At 40.7% G+C, this 14559-nt stretch overlaps 1 protein-coding gene across 1 annotated transcript in view; it reads left to right on the forward strand.

Moving 5' to 3' along the window:
* Positions 1–4776: 4776 nt before the first annotated feature.
* LOC133019448 (unconventional myosin-XVIIIa-like) overlaps positions 4777–14559 on the forward strand; it is a 71571-nt gene continuing 61788 nt past the window's right edge. Inside the window, exon 1 of the mRNA XM_061085936.1 lies at positions 4777–5733. Within this exon, the coding sequence (XP_060941919.1) occupies positions 4777–5733 (957 nt within the window). The remainder of the gene's footprint in view (positions 5734–14559) is intronic.

Here is a 14559-nt window from a genome sequence, read left to right on the forward strand (position 1 = left end):
GGACACGTGACCAAGTGTGGATTAAGTGCGAATTGATGGCTTTTCAACAACAAAGCAGGGTTAATATGGCTGTGGGCGTTCAGTGGAGAATGTCATGCACCGGTGTTGAGATGTGGCGGGTGCACGAGTGTAATGGGGATGCTGAACGTGTGACAGCAAACCAGGTGAGGTCAGAGCAAACCAGGTGAGGTCAGAGCTGCTCCAGTGTGCAGGGAAACTTCACACGTGTCAGTGTAAAGGACCAAGTGGACCCAATCCAGATCAAGTATGTAGTATTTATGGTTTTAGGCTATTTCTTTTATATTATGCATCGATAGGTGTTGCCAGTTCCCAGACACACTGCTGACAAAGTGTCCCTCTGATTTCAATTGATTTTGCTTGAGAAAATTCAGATTAAGAAAATTTACATTCTAGAAAAAGAACCACGAGCTGTTGTTTTGCATTAAACGATTTCAGAACTTCCCAAACTTCCTAAGACTTAACAAAACTTAACAAAATCTCTAAAGATTTAACAAAACCTCGGAGGCCTACAGCCAGATTTGCACATTAGCAGGAACATAGCACAACAGTAAAATGAGATGAATGCTCTGTTATGTAAGTGTGCAGTAAAAATACTGTACTAATAATCATCATAAATAATCATCTCAATACAGATACAAACAACCTTGATTAACATATCGACTGTAATCATGCTATTTTCTGTTCACAACTTCCCAAATAACTTAAGAATAATACAAGAATCATACTTAATCAGATGTACTTTAATATATTCGATTTTTTCCCAAAGAGCAAACAAAATATATTTTGATGAATTTACAAGATGGTAGAATTTTGTAGCCAAGCTACTTTTTAAATACATTAAGCAAAAAACAACATCTAGGAAGATATGGATTATTTTAGTGTGAACTTTTGCTAATGATGTGTTATGGCATTATTATCCTGTATTGGAGTCTATTTTATATGTTGCTTTTCTAGTCCTAGTGACCACTCAAAGCACTTCAGTTCAAGCCTCACCCATACTTTCATCCAGCGCTGAGCATTCACAATTTGGCATTTATGATCCTCCCCTTTGGACACTTTGGAGGAAAATGGGATTGGTTAGTGGACAACCTGCTCTATCCACAGCCGCCCTATGAGAAGTGCTATATTAATATGTCAGAGGAACATGAATGATCCTTGATATTTTAAGACGATTATCATAAAAGTGCACAATTATCAAAACAAAGTCAAAAAAAGTCAAAAAAAATTAAATCAAAGATCATCAAGTTCATATTTTGCCATGGGTCAGTTATTATAGAACATGTAACAGATTCACTTCACATCTGCGATCGCCTGAAGCCAGAACCCTAGAGTTGTTACGTACAACTACTAAATTAATCAACCTTTACACAGACTAATGAGTGGTGACAATCTGAGCCCAGCGGCGGTGCATCTGCAATATTGATTATCGGTTGTTGTGACACAGCGAAATAACAGCTGGAACAAAATGACTCTCACACCTAATTGCTCACTAAATACTTGGTCCAACTTCTCAGGGCGTAATGAGCTCCAAATATTGATTTAATGCATAAAAAGTTCAAGAGAGGCTCTCAAGTGTTTAATGAGCTGCAATCAGTTCACTGGTGCTCGTCGTATTAAATACACTGAGGGAAAATCATGGTTCACAAGATGGATATTAATTGTGAGGGTAGGCAAAGCAGGGGCAAGGGGGGGTTAAGGGAAATATAAATGGCTGAAAAACATTGCAAGCTGGAGTAATGATGGTAAAGCAGCAAAGAAAGACCTGTAAGTGCAGGACTCACAGCCGGGGAAAGACGTGAAGCGGAGGAAAATGAGGCTGAAAGAAATCATTCAGAGAAAAGCGTCCGCATTCCTAACACTATACGTCTGGAACAAAAGAAGATCTGAGGGCAAGGACTAAGGAGTGTTTCATGGAAGGGACAAGAGAAGATGAGAAAAATGCTCATCCGAAAAGAAGTGAGAATGAATGAGATGGTCAAGGTGGGGATCGAGGTAGGGAGGTCAAGAAGGAGGAGGTGAATGAGGAGGAGGTGGAGGAAGTGAGAACTGAACCAGGAGCTGTGGACGACCCACCGACACTGAGAAAGAAGAGGCCTTCATGTCGGAAGAGGTTCATCAACTCCTCCTCTTGTGGCTCCTGCTGCATCGAATCAGATTGAGCTGAGCCTGAAATCCCAGTTAGGAATTTATTAGCAACACCAAGCTGAAACTAATGCAGCACTAATCCAACAATCCCGCAGTAAATCCTCATTCATGAAGGTTATAATGTGCAAATAATATTGAATTTGTTTTAGAGAAGTGCTGACACAGCTTTGTTTATACCAACAGAGTGTATTGTCTGTTATAGTTGTTAATGTTATGTAGAAAAAGGCAATTTCCTAACATGGGCAGATCCCAGGGGACTTAGGCCTTTGGTCGACACTAATGTGAATATAAAAAACAAGAAAATCTTTCCACCTCCCTCTGCTCCTTGTATTTTCACATGAGAACAGGAATTTTATTTTACGTTGTCAAGGCCTTAAACCCACACAGCAAGATCAGCATACCCAAATATTTGATTTCAACTCGTTTGAAGTGTCTATATGGGTACACAGCACAGTTAATTTAACAATTTTTGGAGAGTTAGTAGAGTAACACTAATAATATATAATTATTGACACTTTTCCGAGTTAAATTTGAACACTTCTTCACTCTGACCAGAGTTAGTTTTTCACTCAAGTGAAGGATTCTCTCTGTCTCTGCTTCACCCGGTGTGTGTCTGTGTCCGATGATGGGGGCGGGGTGAATTTATTGGAATTCCCTTCTGAGGTGTCACAGCCAGGTTCGGAGTTCAGAGTGGAAAGAAAAGAGTAACTGCACGTATACTTAGAGATTTGATTTAAAGACACATAATTTTGACACCAACTATTTGTCAACTGAGAGTTAAATATAAGAGTTTTGACTCTGTCCAGAGTATAATTAACTCTACACCGAAAATATAACTCTTATGAATTTGTTGTACTCGGTAATATCTCTGCTTATGTTTCTTCCACGTTCCCTCAGTTTGCGAAGGTCAGTGGGATTTTTTTCATACAGTCTCTCTGCACAATATTGTAATGTGTTCAGCTACAACCAGCTTTATTTGGTAGTTTTACCTTACTCTTGTTGAGGGTTAAGGACAAGAGTAAGCCTTATGAGGCAAATTGTGATTTGTTTATATAGGCTATACAAATATAATTTGATTTATTGATTGAAGACTGTCGATGGACTGGTTATGGTGCTGTTGGTGCAGACCCTTGTCGCTTGAATTTCAGAATCAGAATCAGAATCAGAATGTATTTATTCAGTCCCTCTTAGGTAATTTGACAATAGTAAATGTTTCAGAGTTCAAATCTAAAAGAGAGCTGTGTGATGGCTGCTTGGAGTTGCAACTTGGCCAACAGGTTAATCTTTGATGATTCTGAAAATACCCCCCCCAAAAAAACCTGATAAGGAGAATTCCCTTCATCACTATGAGGAAACGTCAGCTTTGAAAAGACACAAAGACGGCACAGACGTCACAGTTTCACCCTGACGTGCCCACAGTATCACAAGAGTCTGGCCATGTTTATGACAAATCTCAAATACAGTGTGCACAGTGCATCGCCCATATTGACACATATTATTATAAGACACCACACAGTAGATAATGACTACAGTATGTGCATGCTGTATACTTTGGTGTTTCTAACTGGTTGTGAGTTCAGACAACAACCACCGCATAAATCACTGAGCTGCTGATAGAGATCTCAGGCTGCTGGTTTCTTTCCTGCTGCAGAGTTTTGCTTGAAATCTATGGTTGTAAGGGCATTTATTCGGGTCCTCACAACTTTAAAGGGGTTTTTGAGAGTTAAGACTCGGTTGTATAGGACTATTAGGTTTGATTTAAATGTAACTCTCTGAGTGAGAGTCCGAGTTAGGGACATGGGCATAAGAGGAGTAAGCGTAATAGTACTTTGAAAGGATTCTTTATGAAAACCATGTTCATTTGGGGGAAATCTAAGTGCCAAAAATGGGAATGAAAATAAATAATGAAGTAGAAGCTGCTAAATGACACAGAGCCAGATGGGCCAAAAGGGAAGTTATGGTTTTATTAATATAACCAGATTTCCAAAGGGCCTCGTCTGACTGTTCGTTTATAAATTTGAGCAAAGCCAGATTGAGGCCTTTTTAAAATTCATGAGAGAAGATAGTTTTAACAACACACAGATTAGGTGAGGGTGAGGGGTTGGAAATTCACAATGACTGTCCTCTTCCATCAAAAGACACAAGTATGTATGCTTGCTTGTGATACTCGGTGATATGGGAGTGAAGTATTTGGATAAAGTTTTCAGTAGTTGAATAGTATTTTATGTAATCTGAATCTGGTATTGTAGCAAAAATATATGAAGATGGAAACAATCAAAAATGAAGCTAATATACCATATATTCCATTCACTGGTCAGCTGAATTATATCGGTCAACTTACTGTTTACCGATACAGAGTACATACAGTGAGTAAAAATACAATGGCAAATAATTAGCTTGGTGGGTTTTCAGTTAAGATCCGATTGTATTGTGAAATTAAATGTTCTATTCGTTTTTTTTAATCTCTTCCGTACAGATGACATCACTGGACCCCATCTGCTCTTCATGCTCCCTGGTGCTTTTGAAAAAACAATTCTCATAAAAGTTTATATAAAACTTCTCTTTTTGTTCTAATCAAGTCAACCTGCTTAAAGACTCCAGAAAGCAAGCATGTTTAACCTGATTAAGAAAGACAAGGAGAAGGAGAAGGACTTGGGAAAGAAAGACAAGAAAGACAAGAAGGAAAAGAAGGAGCGCATGTCTCAGGCGGAGCTCAAGAGCCTGGAGGAGATGAGCATACGTCGAGGCTTTTTCCACCTCAATCGAGGGAGCTCTAAGAGGGACACGAGGAGCAAGCTGGAGATCTCTGGTCCCATCCCCATCAAGGTGGCCAGCAGCACAGAGCTCAGCCTGACCGACCTGGAGGCTGAGTGCCTCCACAGCACCCAGCAGGACGTGGGGCAAATGAGTGCAAGCGTCTCTGGTGAAGAACTTCAGGGAGATGAGCTGGAGCATCACCACGGCTCCGTGAAGGAGAGAGCAGCCAAGTTTGGGGAGTTGGCCAAGTTGAATTCAACGGCGGGCCAGAGGCAAATGTCTTTTTCCCAGAGGAGCAAAGAGGACAATGCTTTGGAGGCCTCTGGGTGGAATTGGAGTACATCATCTCTGAGGTCCCACCCCAACTCAAAAAGCATGGTTCATATTCCCGAGATGGTGGAGAAGACCTTCCCGGGGGCTGACCTACAGTTGCCTGTGCTTGCTGCTCCGCCGATACCAGATCCAAGAGAGCTCGAAATACAGCGGCGCAACACGGGGGACTTTGGCTTCTCTTTGCGGAGGACCACCATGCTGGACAGGCACCCCGACGGAGGGGTGCGGCGGCACGTGGTGCACTTTGCCGAACCAGGCGCCGGGACCAAGGATCGGGCCCTGGGCCTGGTGCCAGGAGACAGGCTGGTGGAGATAAACGGGACCAACGTGGAGAAGAAGAGCAGGGATGAGATCGTGGAGATGATCCGTCAGTCTGGAGAGTCGGTGCGGCTGAAGGTGCAGCCCATTCTGGAGCTGAGTGAGCTGAACCGCAGCTGGCTGAGGACAACTCAAGGCCTGCAGAAAGAGGTCTTTGACGTAAGTAGCACTGTGGAATCCTTTTCAGTCCATCGGGAGAGACACATTCTACCTCTACTTGTTATGTTTCTTCATTGTGCCAGTTTTAAACCTGCCGGTTTGGAATGGGCTGTTTCTTTGGCCTGTGGTGATGCTGGTTGTAGCTTCCTGTCTCCGCGGCAAATAAAGAGCAGCTATGGGACTCAGTCCACAGAACCCTGAAGCTGCTCCACCGCTGCTGCACAAAGAGCTGTTCATCTGTTTATTCAAAGTTGGGTGAAGCTTGACTCATTAAGCAGAAACCCGAACTGGAGAATCAGTTATCGCTGTTGTTGTGAAGGTGCTGTTGTCGTGATCGACAGAGCACTGGTCGATACTTTTTAAAGTGTATTAATATTGAATGTATCGCGTGTCCAAATCAAACCAAAGTCAACCCTGCCCTTCTTTGGATCCTGTGTGAAGGCGGTAAGATGAATGCTTGACGAGATATACGTTCCACATACAGAGATAGATTTCTGGAATTAGTAAATCGATAAATCTCATACTTAGAAGTGCCTATATTTTAAGTGCTGCTTTTTTTAATGGCTCTTGTGAAAATTTCAGATTTTTTTAACTCTTTCTCCATAGCTGTATTGCTGATGAATAAGCATTACTGTATCTTTGTTATTTGGGTTTTTACACAGACGTGGGTTTAGAATTTAAATGTGATCACCTAAATCTTCTCTAAATGCCAGTATTTTGGTAACATTGGGGTTTTTCTTTCTTCCTTTTCACTCATACATTGTGCTTTTGTGTGTGCATGTATGGGGGAGCGTGTGTTTTGAAAAAGAGAATGTGTTCTGGGGTGTATATAATCCCCACCCCTCAACCCCCCATCCTTTGACAGTAAACAAAGGGATGCTGGAGGGAAACAATGGCCCAAACGCCAGCGCGGCTCACGGCCATATGGTCGTGTGAGACTGTGCTGGCTGCTCATTCAGTTCTCTCCCGCTCGGATAATCAAGTGCAACAAGTAGCGGAGCATCAAGTTGAAGTGTTTATTAGCCTGCACAACAAACACCTGTATATCTGTATACAGTCTTTGTGGTAGCAGAGCGGGGGTGAGATAGAAGTAAACGGTTATTTGAGGCATGAGAACACTGTCTTCACCGGGAAAAAAATGTCCTCAACTCTGAGATGTAGGCTTAATTCTCTCATCAGACGATATATAATACTAGCTTAATTTTAAGGATAGAATAAGAAGTGCACATCATTTTGAGTTTAAATTTGAATATGAATAGATATCACTGAACCATGGATTTGAGAAAATGCCATGACCCAGTATTTTTGTTTATTTACACCCCCTTGTATAAATTATGGTTTGTTTATATCATAATAATAACAACAACAACCACAAAATGAATAATAGTAATAATAATATAAACAGGGAGTCAGTTGTCGGATACAGAATTATTGAGAAGATGTCCTAAACTAACTAATGTTACGTGTACTGAAGGAGATTCTCTCCATTCTCTCAGACTTAGTTGGGAGTGAAATGTCTGGGCTTCACTTGTTGCTCTGGTTGATAAGTAAGATGTAAAAGCTGCACTGTGCGAGTCCTGTGAACTTGAGACATCAGTGGAAAAGGAGACGCTCACATTACTGGTCTTACCAGTGTCATTCGGTGAGGGTCACTGGTCTTTTGTGGGCTTATATGGTTATCAGAAAGTCCCTCATCCATTTTTGATGATACCGATCACTGACAGACAAGAAATGAAGGAGGAATCCTTTACATGTGTGGTTCTGTGTTATGTGTGCTGGAACAGGCCGTAAACAATGGATCCATCACAAAGGGTGTGATGCCCAGTGCACGGTCAAACATCAGGTGTGAGCTTGATGTATGTTTCCTCCATCCAAACCTTTTACCCATAAAACTGTCATTTAGAATTCCACTGAATGGTGGGAATGAATTTGTACTCGACCAGGGACGCAGTTCATTTGCTTCCCCAGAGGAGACCCTCGTCTCCCCATCCTACTTTGTCCTACATTCCCCTAACCTTGATCATCATCATAAAACAGGCCATTTTGAAAAAGCCGAAAATGTGAGAGTGAGGCTGACCTAGAAGCTGCAGCACTATTTATAGGTGGTTATAATAAGGTCTGGATTCTAGATCTAGAGCTCTCCGCAACACAGTTGGACATCATGTGTGTTGTAAGATTAAGAATTTACTTGAACTAAACAATAACCGGACATGTGTTCAGAATATATTTGCTTTTAGAGAGTCGCTGCTACACTCATCCCTCTCCACACTCCAGCATGACGTTAGCTTAGCTTAACATATAGATTACCTCCGTCCAAAGAAAAGCAAAATCCTTCTTTCAACACCACTAAAGCTCACCCAATGAATTAAACACTAATGTAACTAAACCTTTACAAGTCACAGCTTTACAGGAGTTTACGTGCTGCACTATTTCTCGGCCTTGGGCCATGACTTTATAGAGCACTTTGTCAAAGCAAGAGATCTGTCTAATGGCAGTGAGTACAATAGAGTACATCAATACACAGGAGTGTGTTACTGAACAAAAAGGTATTGGTAACAGTTAAACACCTGCTCTCCATCTGCCTGTGGCTGTGTTTTTAATGGTATCTGATTACAATACTGTCAGGTGGTTTGCTCTGAGGCTGTTAAGTAGGCTCCCTCACTTTTACTTGTGATTCTGTCTTGGTCACATACAAAAGTAATTACCAGTGTAAAGGTCTTTGGCCTTAAATGAATACATTGTCTAATATTTGATTATTTGCTATTCTAAAGCTCAGTTGTGGGACAAAAATAAGCTTACACGTGCTGTTATATGACATTTCACATTGTGATATATATGTATAGTTGAACACCGTTTTTTCCACTGGTGGCTGCCAATGTCCACAATGTAAAACAATTGTGAAATTCTGACCCCTCCATTTAAATGGCTTTCATTAAATGACAGTACATTTTTCTGTATTTAATATAGAAATGTTTAGACTCTTTTTTATAACTCATCTCATTTGCCTGTTTTGGCAGAAGATGAATCACCTAAGATTGCAGCACCACTTTTTTTATTTTGAAAACATCGTTTAACTCCAATCAGTAAATATCCCAGGTCGTCGCCTCCAGGAGCGGGTTTTCTTATTTCTACAATAAGAAAAGAGCCTGAATTCTTCCATGGCAACCTTAAAGTAATCAAATGTTTCATCTAACATCCCTGCATCACCCTGGGGATAAAGGAGCGGGTCGTCCATGGTTGGCAGTTTGATCCTTATCTTCCTCATTCCATGTGCCTTAGTGTCTTTTGGCAAGATACTGAACCCAACATTGCCACTGTGCCAGCAGTGTTAGAGCGATGATAGTCAACGTGACGTACATAGATGCAGTGTATACATGTGTGTGAGTGGCAAAACCGTGCTGTAAAGGGCTTTGAGTGGTCATCAAGTGGTCATCGATACAGGCCATTTACTTGTCTCTGACCAGATGCAGTTTTATCAGTAAATTAGCAAATGCTGTAATCACCTCCTCCCTCCAAGATGCCCAGTGAAATTACATCATCCTCATTTCCAGTGGGGTGACCCTACAGGAGCAGAGAGCATTAGCACAGGGGTGGATTAGAAAGAGGCGGGGCCTCGGAGGATTAAGAGGCTTGGTTTGTGATAGCAGCTACGCTTGGGATGTTATTTTTCCTTTTCCTCCATTCTCTACGTGTATATTTCCTCACTCAACACACACATGGAGTGTCTGAGCTTGTCTCATGTAACATTGTCGGCTGAAATGAGGACCTGTAAATATTTTGACAGTGTTATTTTAAGACAGGTCATACTTGACATTCCTGGGTGTGTCACTGATGACTGATAGCATGTCAGCCAACAGGATGGGCTACTTTACCTGTGCATTGATACTAGTTTCGTGATACGATATATATCTGTGTCAGATACACTATATGCATATTATGCTGTTTTAAATACATGATGCATTTTAGCTGTGTCCTTGGTGCTCAATGCCAGTGTATTCATATCAATGGGTTGTTATTTTCTTCATCTACACATCCAGTGTCACTCCTGGCGTCTGTAAATGTGGTTTTTGTTTGAGCCGGGACTTGTAGTTGGCTGTTACATATTTTTTATTACCTTATTTTCTGCTTCCATATAAACCACAGAAGACGCAGGTGATCGTGCACCTCTAAGAGTTTACATTTTGCTCCTTCTCCTGAATCCTGAGTCCTATACATTCAGAGAGAAGTTCTGATTTTCAGGCCCATTCAATCTCACTGAATAAAATCTGGGTCACATCCTGGAATTTTGCAGAGGAAGGCAAAGGAGTGTGATCCCAGGATTCATTTCATCCGCTCCCTGGTTCCAGAGTATGGCTCAGTTGTTTCGTGACCCTTCTTTTTTTGCGCATACACAGTTAAGATCCAAGATGTCGAGCTTCACGAAATAAATGTTAGACTTTCATTTCAAGATTGAACAAATAAAAGATGCTTTAAGAGAATTGTTTTACAGATTCTGAAATTAGAAAAGTAAATAGGAAAATATTAGCTATGGTTTTAGAGAATCGATGAAACCATCCTGCATTGTGTATTTTCTTATAACTGCATATCAAGCTCAAAATATGATATTAAACTCCTGTTTATAGTACACAACAATTCACAGTATGATTTATTGATGGAAGCATTTAACTGGGTCACTATCATCAGTCCTTAATCTTTGGTCTGCACTGTGTGAACCGACAGTCGACGTGATGATGTGTCCCAGTAACTGACTCTGGGGATTAGCAGGTTGTGCTAGACAGATCAGCTCAGTCGTGTGTTTGGCTGGAACTCGCTTAGTGTGTGTGCGCTCAGATGTGACCTGATGGTGTGAGCCTTATATCAGACTGTGGGATTTGCATTTTTTGTTAAGAAAGGCTCACTTTTTGCACATTTGGAGTAAAATTGGAAAAATAAAAGTCTTGGAAGCCTTTTGGTTCTGATTAAAATAGTCCCACAGACAAACAGCTGCTATCACAGGATACCTTGTACACAAGAGGTGTTTGTTTAATAATTAAATCTATCAAGGAAGAGAGCGTCCCTCCCAGGATACGAGTAACTCATCCCCTCCCAGCCAGGCCTGTTGCTACTCTCATGTGTTTTCTTGTGTGGCTCCTCCTTGGAGGAGTGAGCTGAATGCCTGTACCTGAAGATACCTCACAGTAACATGTGTTTATATCCAACTGGTTTTGCAGCATGACAACTCTTTCATTTTCAGCCTTGTAAAGAAACAACATTTCGTTTCAATAGGAAAAATATTTGAAATTCTGTGAGTCATTTTACAATGTTACTGCAGATCTACATGAAAATTAGTGTATATTGCTGTATCTTGCACCACTGCTGGTGATATATACACTCTTGTAATGGATTGCCATCAAACAATACAACATTTTGAATTTAGGTCAGTAGTGGAAGTGTCTGTGAACTACACGGATGAAATACATTGTTCAACAGCGCCATCTTGTGGTGTAAAACTCATAGTGATCATAACGTCCACAAATATAAAAAAAACATGGTGTGGCCTTAGGTCAGTACTGAAATATTGGTATTTTTAATTAAAACGGTATCTTGTTTAATGTGCAGGTTAAAGTGTCATCTTCACACAGATACAGATTTCTCACTCTTTCATTATTGAGTTGAATGGAGGATGAGATAAGACTTTATCATCTCAGTCCCCCCTTTTTTTATTTGTTTGTCTGATAGCTAGCAGGATTAAGCAGAAATAAATAGGCTGATTACAACTAAACTCTGTGGTGGGATGAAGTGTGGTTCTGGGAACAACCGGACGATTTTGGTGCGGATCCGGATCAAGGGGCTTTTGTTAATACTGCGAGATGGTGTTATTCAGAATTTTTGTGGAAATATATTTAAAGAGACTCTTACCTTTGTTGCATTTTTACACTTTTTTTGGATAAGGTTAAATTGGTATTAATAAGGTCATGACACTCTAAAATGCAAGACAGACCCACCAGGAGTAAAAACAAACAATTATTTCACTCTCATAATATTTAGTGAAAACTTCAACCAATAAAATTCTTCGGACCGAAGGACCTTATTGGCCGACAGACCTGTCTGTTTGCTGCATGGACATGCAGGTTTTCCGTCTGCTTCTTGTGGCGCATTCGGGCCCGCGTCATCAAGGCATGTGAATGTAAATGTATATAACTTACCGAATCCATTGCTTTGGTAAACAAAAACTCACGTGCGTGCGCGGAGGCAGTAGCTTGTAAGTCTGCTTGTAAATAAAGTTTCTTCAAAAAAACACCGCGGATGGGAACGAGGGGGTGGGGCATTGGAGGAAGGCGGGATGATTTGAATGTGCTGTAATTCTCAAATGCAACAAAGGTAAGAGTCCCTTTAGGAGAATACAACAAATAAAAAACTACATAAATGTTTTGTGATAAGATCTGCATACACAGAGTTTGTTCTTAGATTTTTGTTTTCACCTCAGAGAAATTAATTACAGTACTCCCTTCATGGTTGTGTTTATTTTGAGCCACTAACATTGGGGGTCCCCTTGTTCCATTTCTCATTTTAAATGGAAGAAAATTTAAATCAGCATTGTTTTAAAATATCTAGAACTTTTTGCTCAATTCATTGCATTTAAATACATGATGCTTATTCAGTATTTTACTCACAGATTTGGTGTATCCTCCAGAGTTAAAGAAACAGACCCAGAAGAAATCACCCTTGGTCTTGGTGGATGTCAGCATTCTACTACAAATTGAGATCTGTTTCATGGAGAAACATTTTTTGCACTGAGCCACAGATTGTTGTATCATCTCTCAATCTATAAATGTATTGACTCTGGTTTTTGTGTTCATATAAAATAAATGCACAAAAGTTTGTTGAGCACCTGATGGGGGGGCCCCCCTCTCTGATCCCGAGAGAAGAGCGGGGGTGGGGGGGGGGGGGGGGGGGGGGGAGTGCCGGTCGTAATTAATGTGGCGGTGCAGATCCTATTAATAGCCTCTGTGTATTTCTGCAGCTGTCCCTCTTCTATCTCCCTGCCCAGCCCCTCTCACATTCCCACCCCACCCTCCACCTCCACCCCTCAGACCTCAGCTTTGCCATGCTGTTCCCACTGTGACCCCTCCCTCGCATGTTGCTGTCCCACTCACTCAGGACTAGTTTGTGTGTGTGCTCCGTGCTGCAGATCCCGGGTCGTACCGTGCTCCGGCGGCAGAGCTCGGAAGATTGGAAGGTTAACCAGGCTTAGAGAGAAGGTAATGGGCTCCGAGGGCCACCGCCGGACTCAGTGTGTGGCGAGCGGCGTGTTCTGCTAGTGGTCTACATGCTCTGGTTAGCACATCCATTGGGGCTCTGATGGCGTCTCAGCATGGCCTCCTGCTGAAACTATTTATAGGAGTGGACTCCTGACTGATGAAAGCAGGGTTAGAGATAGTGAAACATGTTGCGGTTTTTTGCTCACTGAGTAAAAGGCCTGTAAAAGTAATGACAGGGGTTCTAGGAAGTGTAGCAAGTTGCATGTTTGACTCTTGGTTAAATGTAGTGATGATGTGTATGTTTGTTTTTGGCTCATTTTGTGGTGTGTTACAAGTTTTGTGATTGAATTTTGTGTCACCTCTACAAAAGATTGTTTTGTGTGTTGTTTGAGGTAAAGCATAGCTCTTTATACAAAGTTATAATAACTGATTTAAAACTACAGATATTAGTGTAGTAAGTGTAGGACCTTTCTAGTTGTCTCGTCATGTTGAGAAAGCAAACTATCCTTCCATTTCATATTGTTGTTAATTTGTTCCATCCTCCGTGCCGCATGGTCCAACTACCCTGTAGGTGTCTGACCTGTTGTGTGCAGAACGCAGCTTCACTTTATCCCACCGCTTGTACTTTACTTCCCATTCTTCATCCATTGCTGGCTGTCTTATTGTGTTTTTTTATTTTCCTCTCTTTCTCATCATTCCATATATTCGTATTCTCCACTTTGCACAGCTTGTTCCATGACTTGGGGCTCGTCACCATGGCATACAGATCACGCTTTTCATTCTGGGAGACTAAGGGAAGTCTTATTTTTTCTGGATTTCTTTACTCTAGGTATTTTTATGTTGATATAGAAAAGCTTTGGTCTGAATATGTGGTTTGATTTTCTTTTGTGTTGCTTTTTTGTTGTGTAGGTTAAAGTTGAGAACAAGCCAGATGTAAGTTTTCACCTGCATGATCTTGAACAATGATATAAACAGTGTTGTGTGCGGAAACAAACTTCTCTACTAATCATGGTCACGACCTTCTGCAAGATTTATTTCATCGTGTCCCAGAAAGTTAGCAAGTAAATTTTGTAATAGTTGATATACAAGTACAGTTCTTAATGGTTATTAAGGTTTAGGCTGACAGAGCTTAAGATAATATATATATAAACAAATATATAAGAAAATACATTTAATGTTCGCAATTTAGATTCTATACTTTCAGTCTTAATGGCATCCTGTTAAGTTTTCTTATATCTATCTATATATATATATATATATATATATATATAGACATTCAGGGTTAGTAAAATGCATCATGTTCATTTTCAAATTATAGCAAAACCAATAGTTAAAAAATACTTTATATCCATATGTTTGCTTACCTATTTTTACGACTTTATTGGGATTATCAATGAATGAATGAATCAATCAAATTTTATTTGTATAACCCAATATTCACAAATCACAGTTTGTCTCATAGGGCTTCAACATGGTGTGACATCCTCTGCCCTTAACCCTCAACAAGAGTCAAGAAAAACTACTAAAAACCCTTTTAACAGGGTCAAAATAACGTAGAAACCTCAGAGAGAGCCACATGTGAGGG

Source organism: Limanda limanda, chromosome 14 (assembly GCF_963576545.1).
Source record: "Limanda limanda chromosome 14, fLimLim1.1, whole genome shotgun sequence".
Taxonomy (NCBI): Eukaryota; Metazoa; Chordata; class Actinopteri; order Pleuronectiformes; family Pleuronectidae; genus Limanda; species Limanda limanda.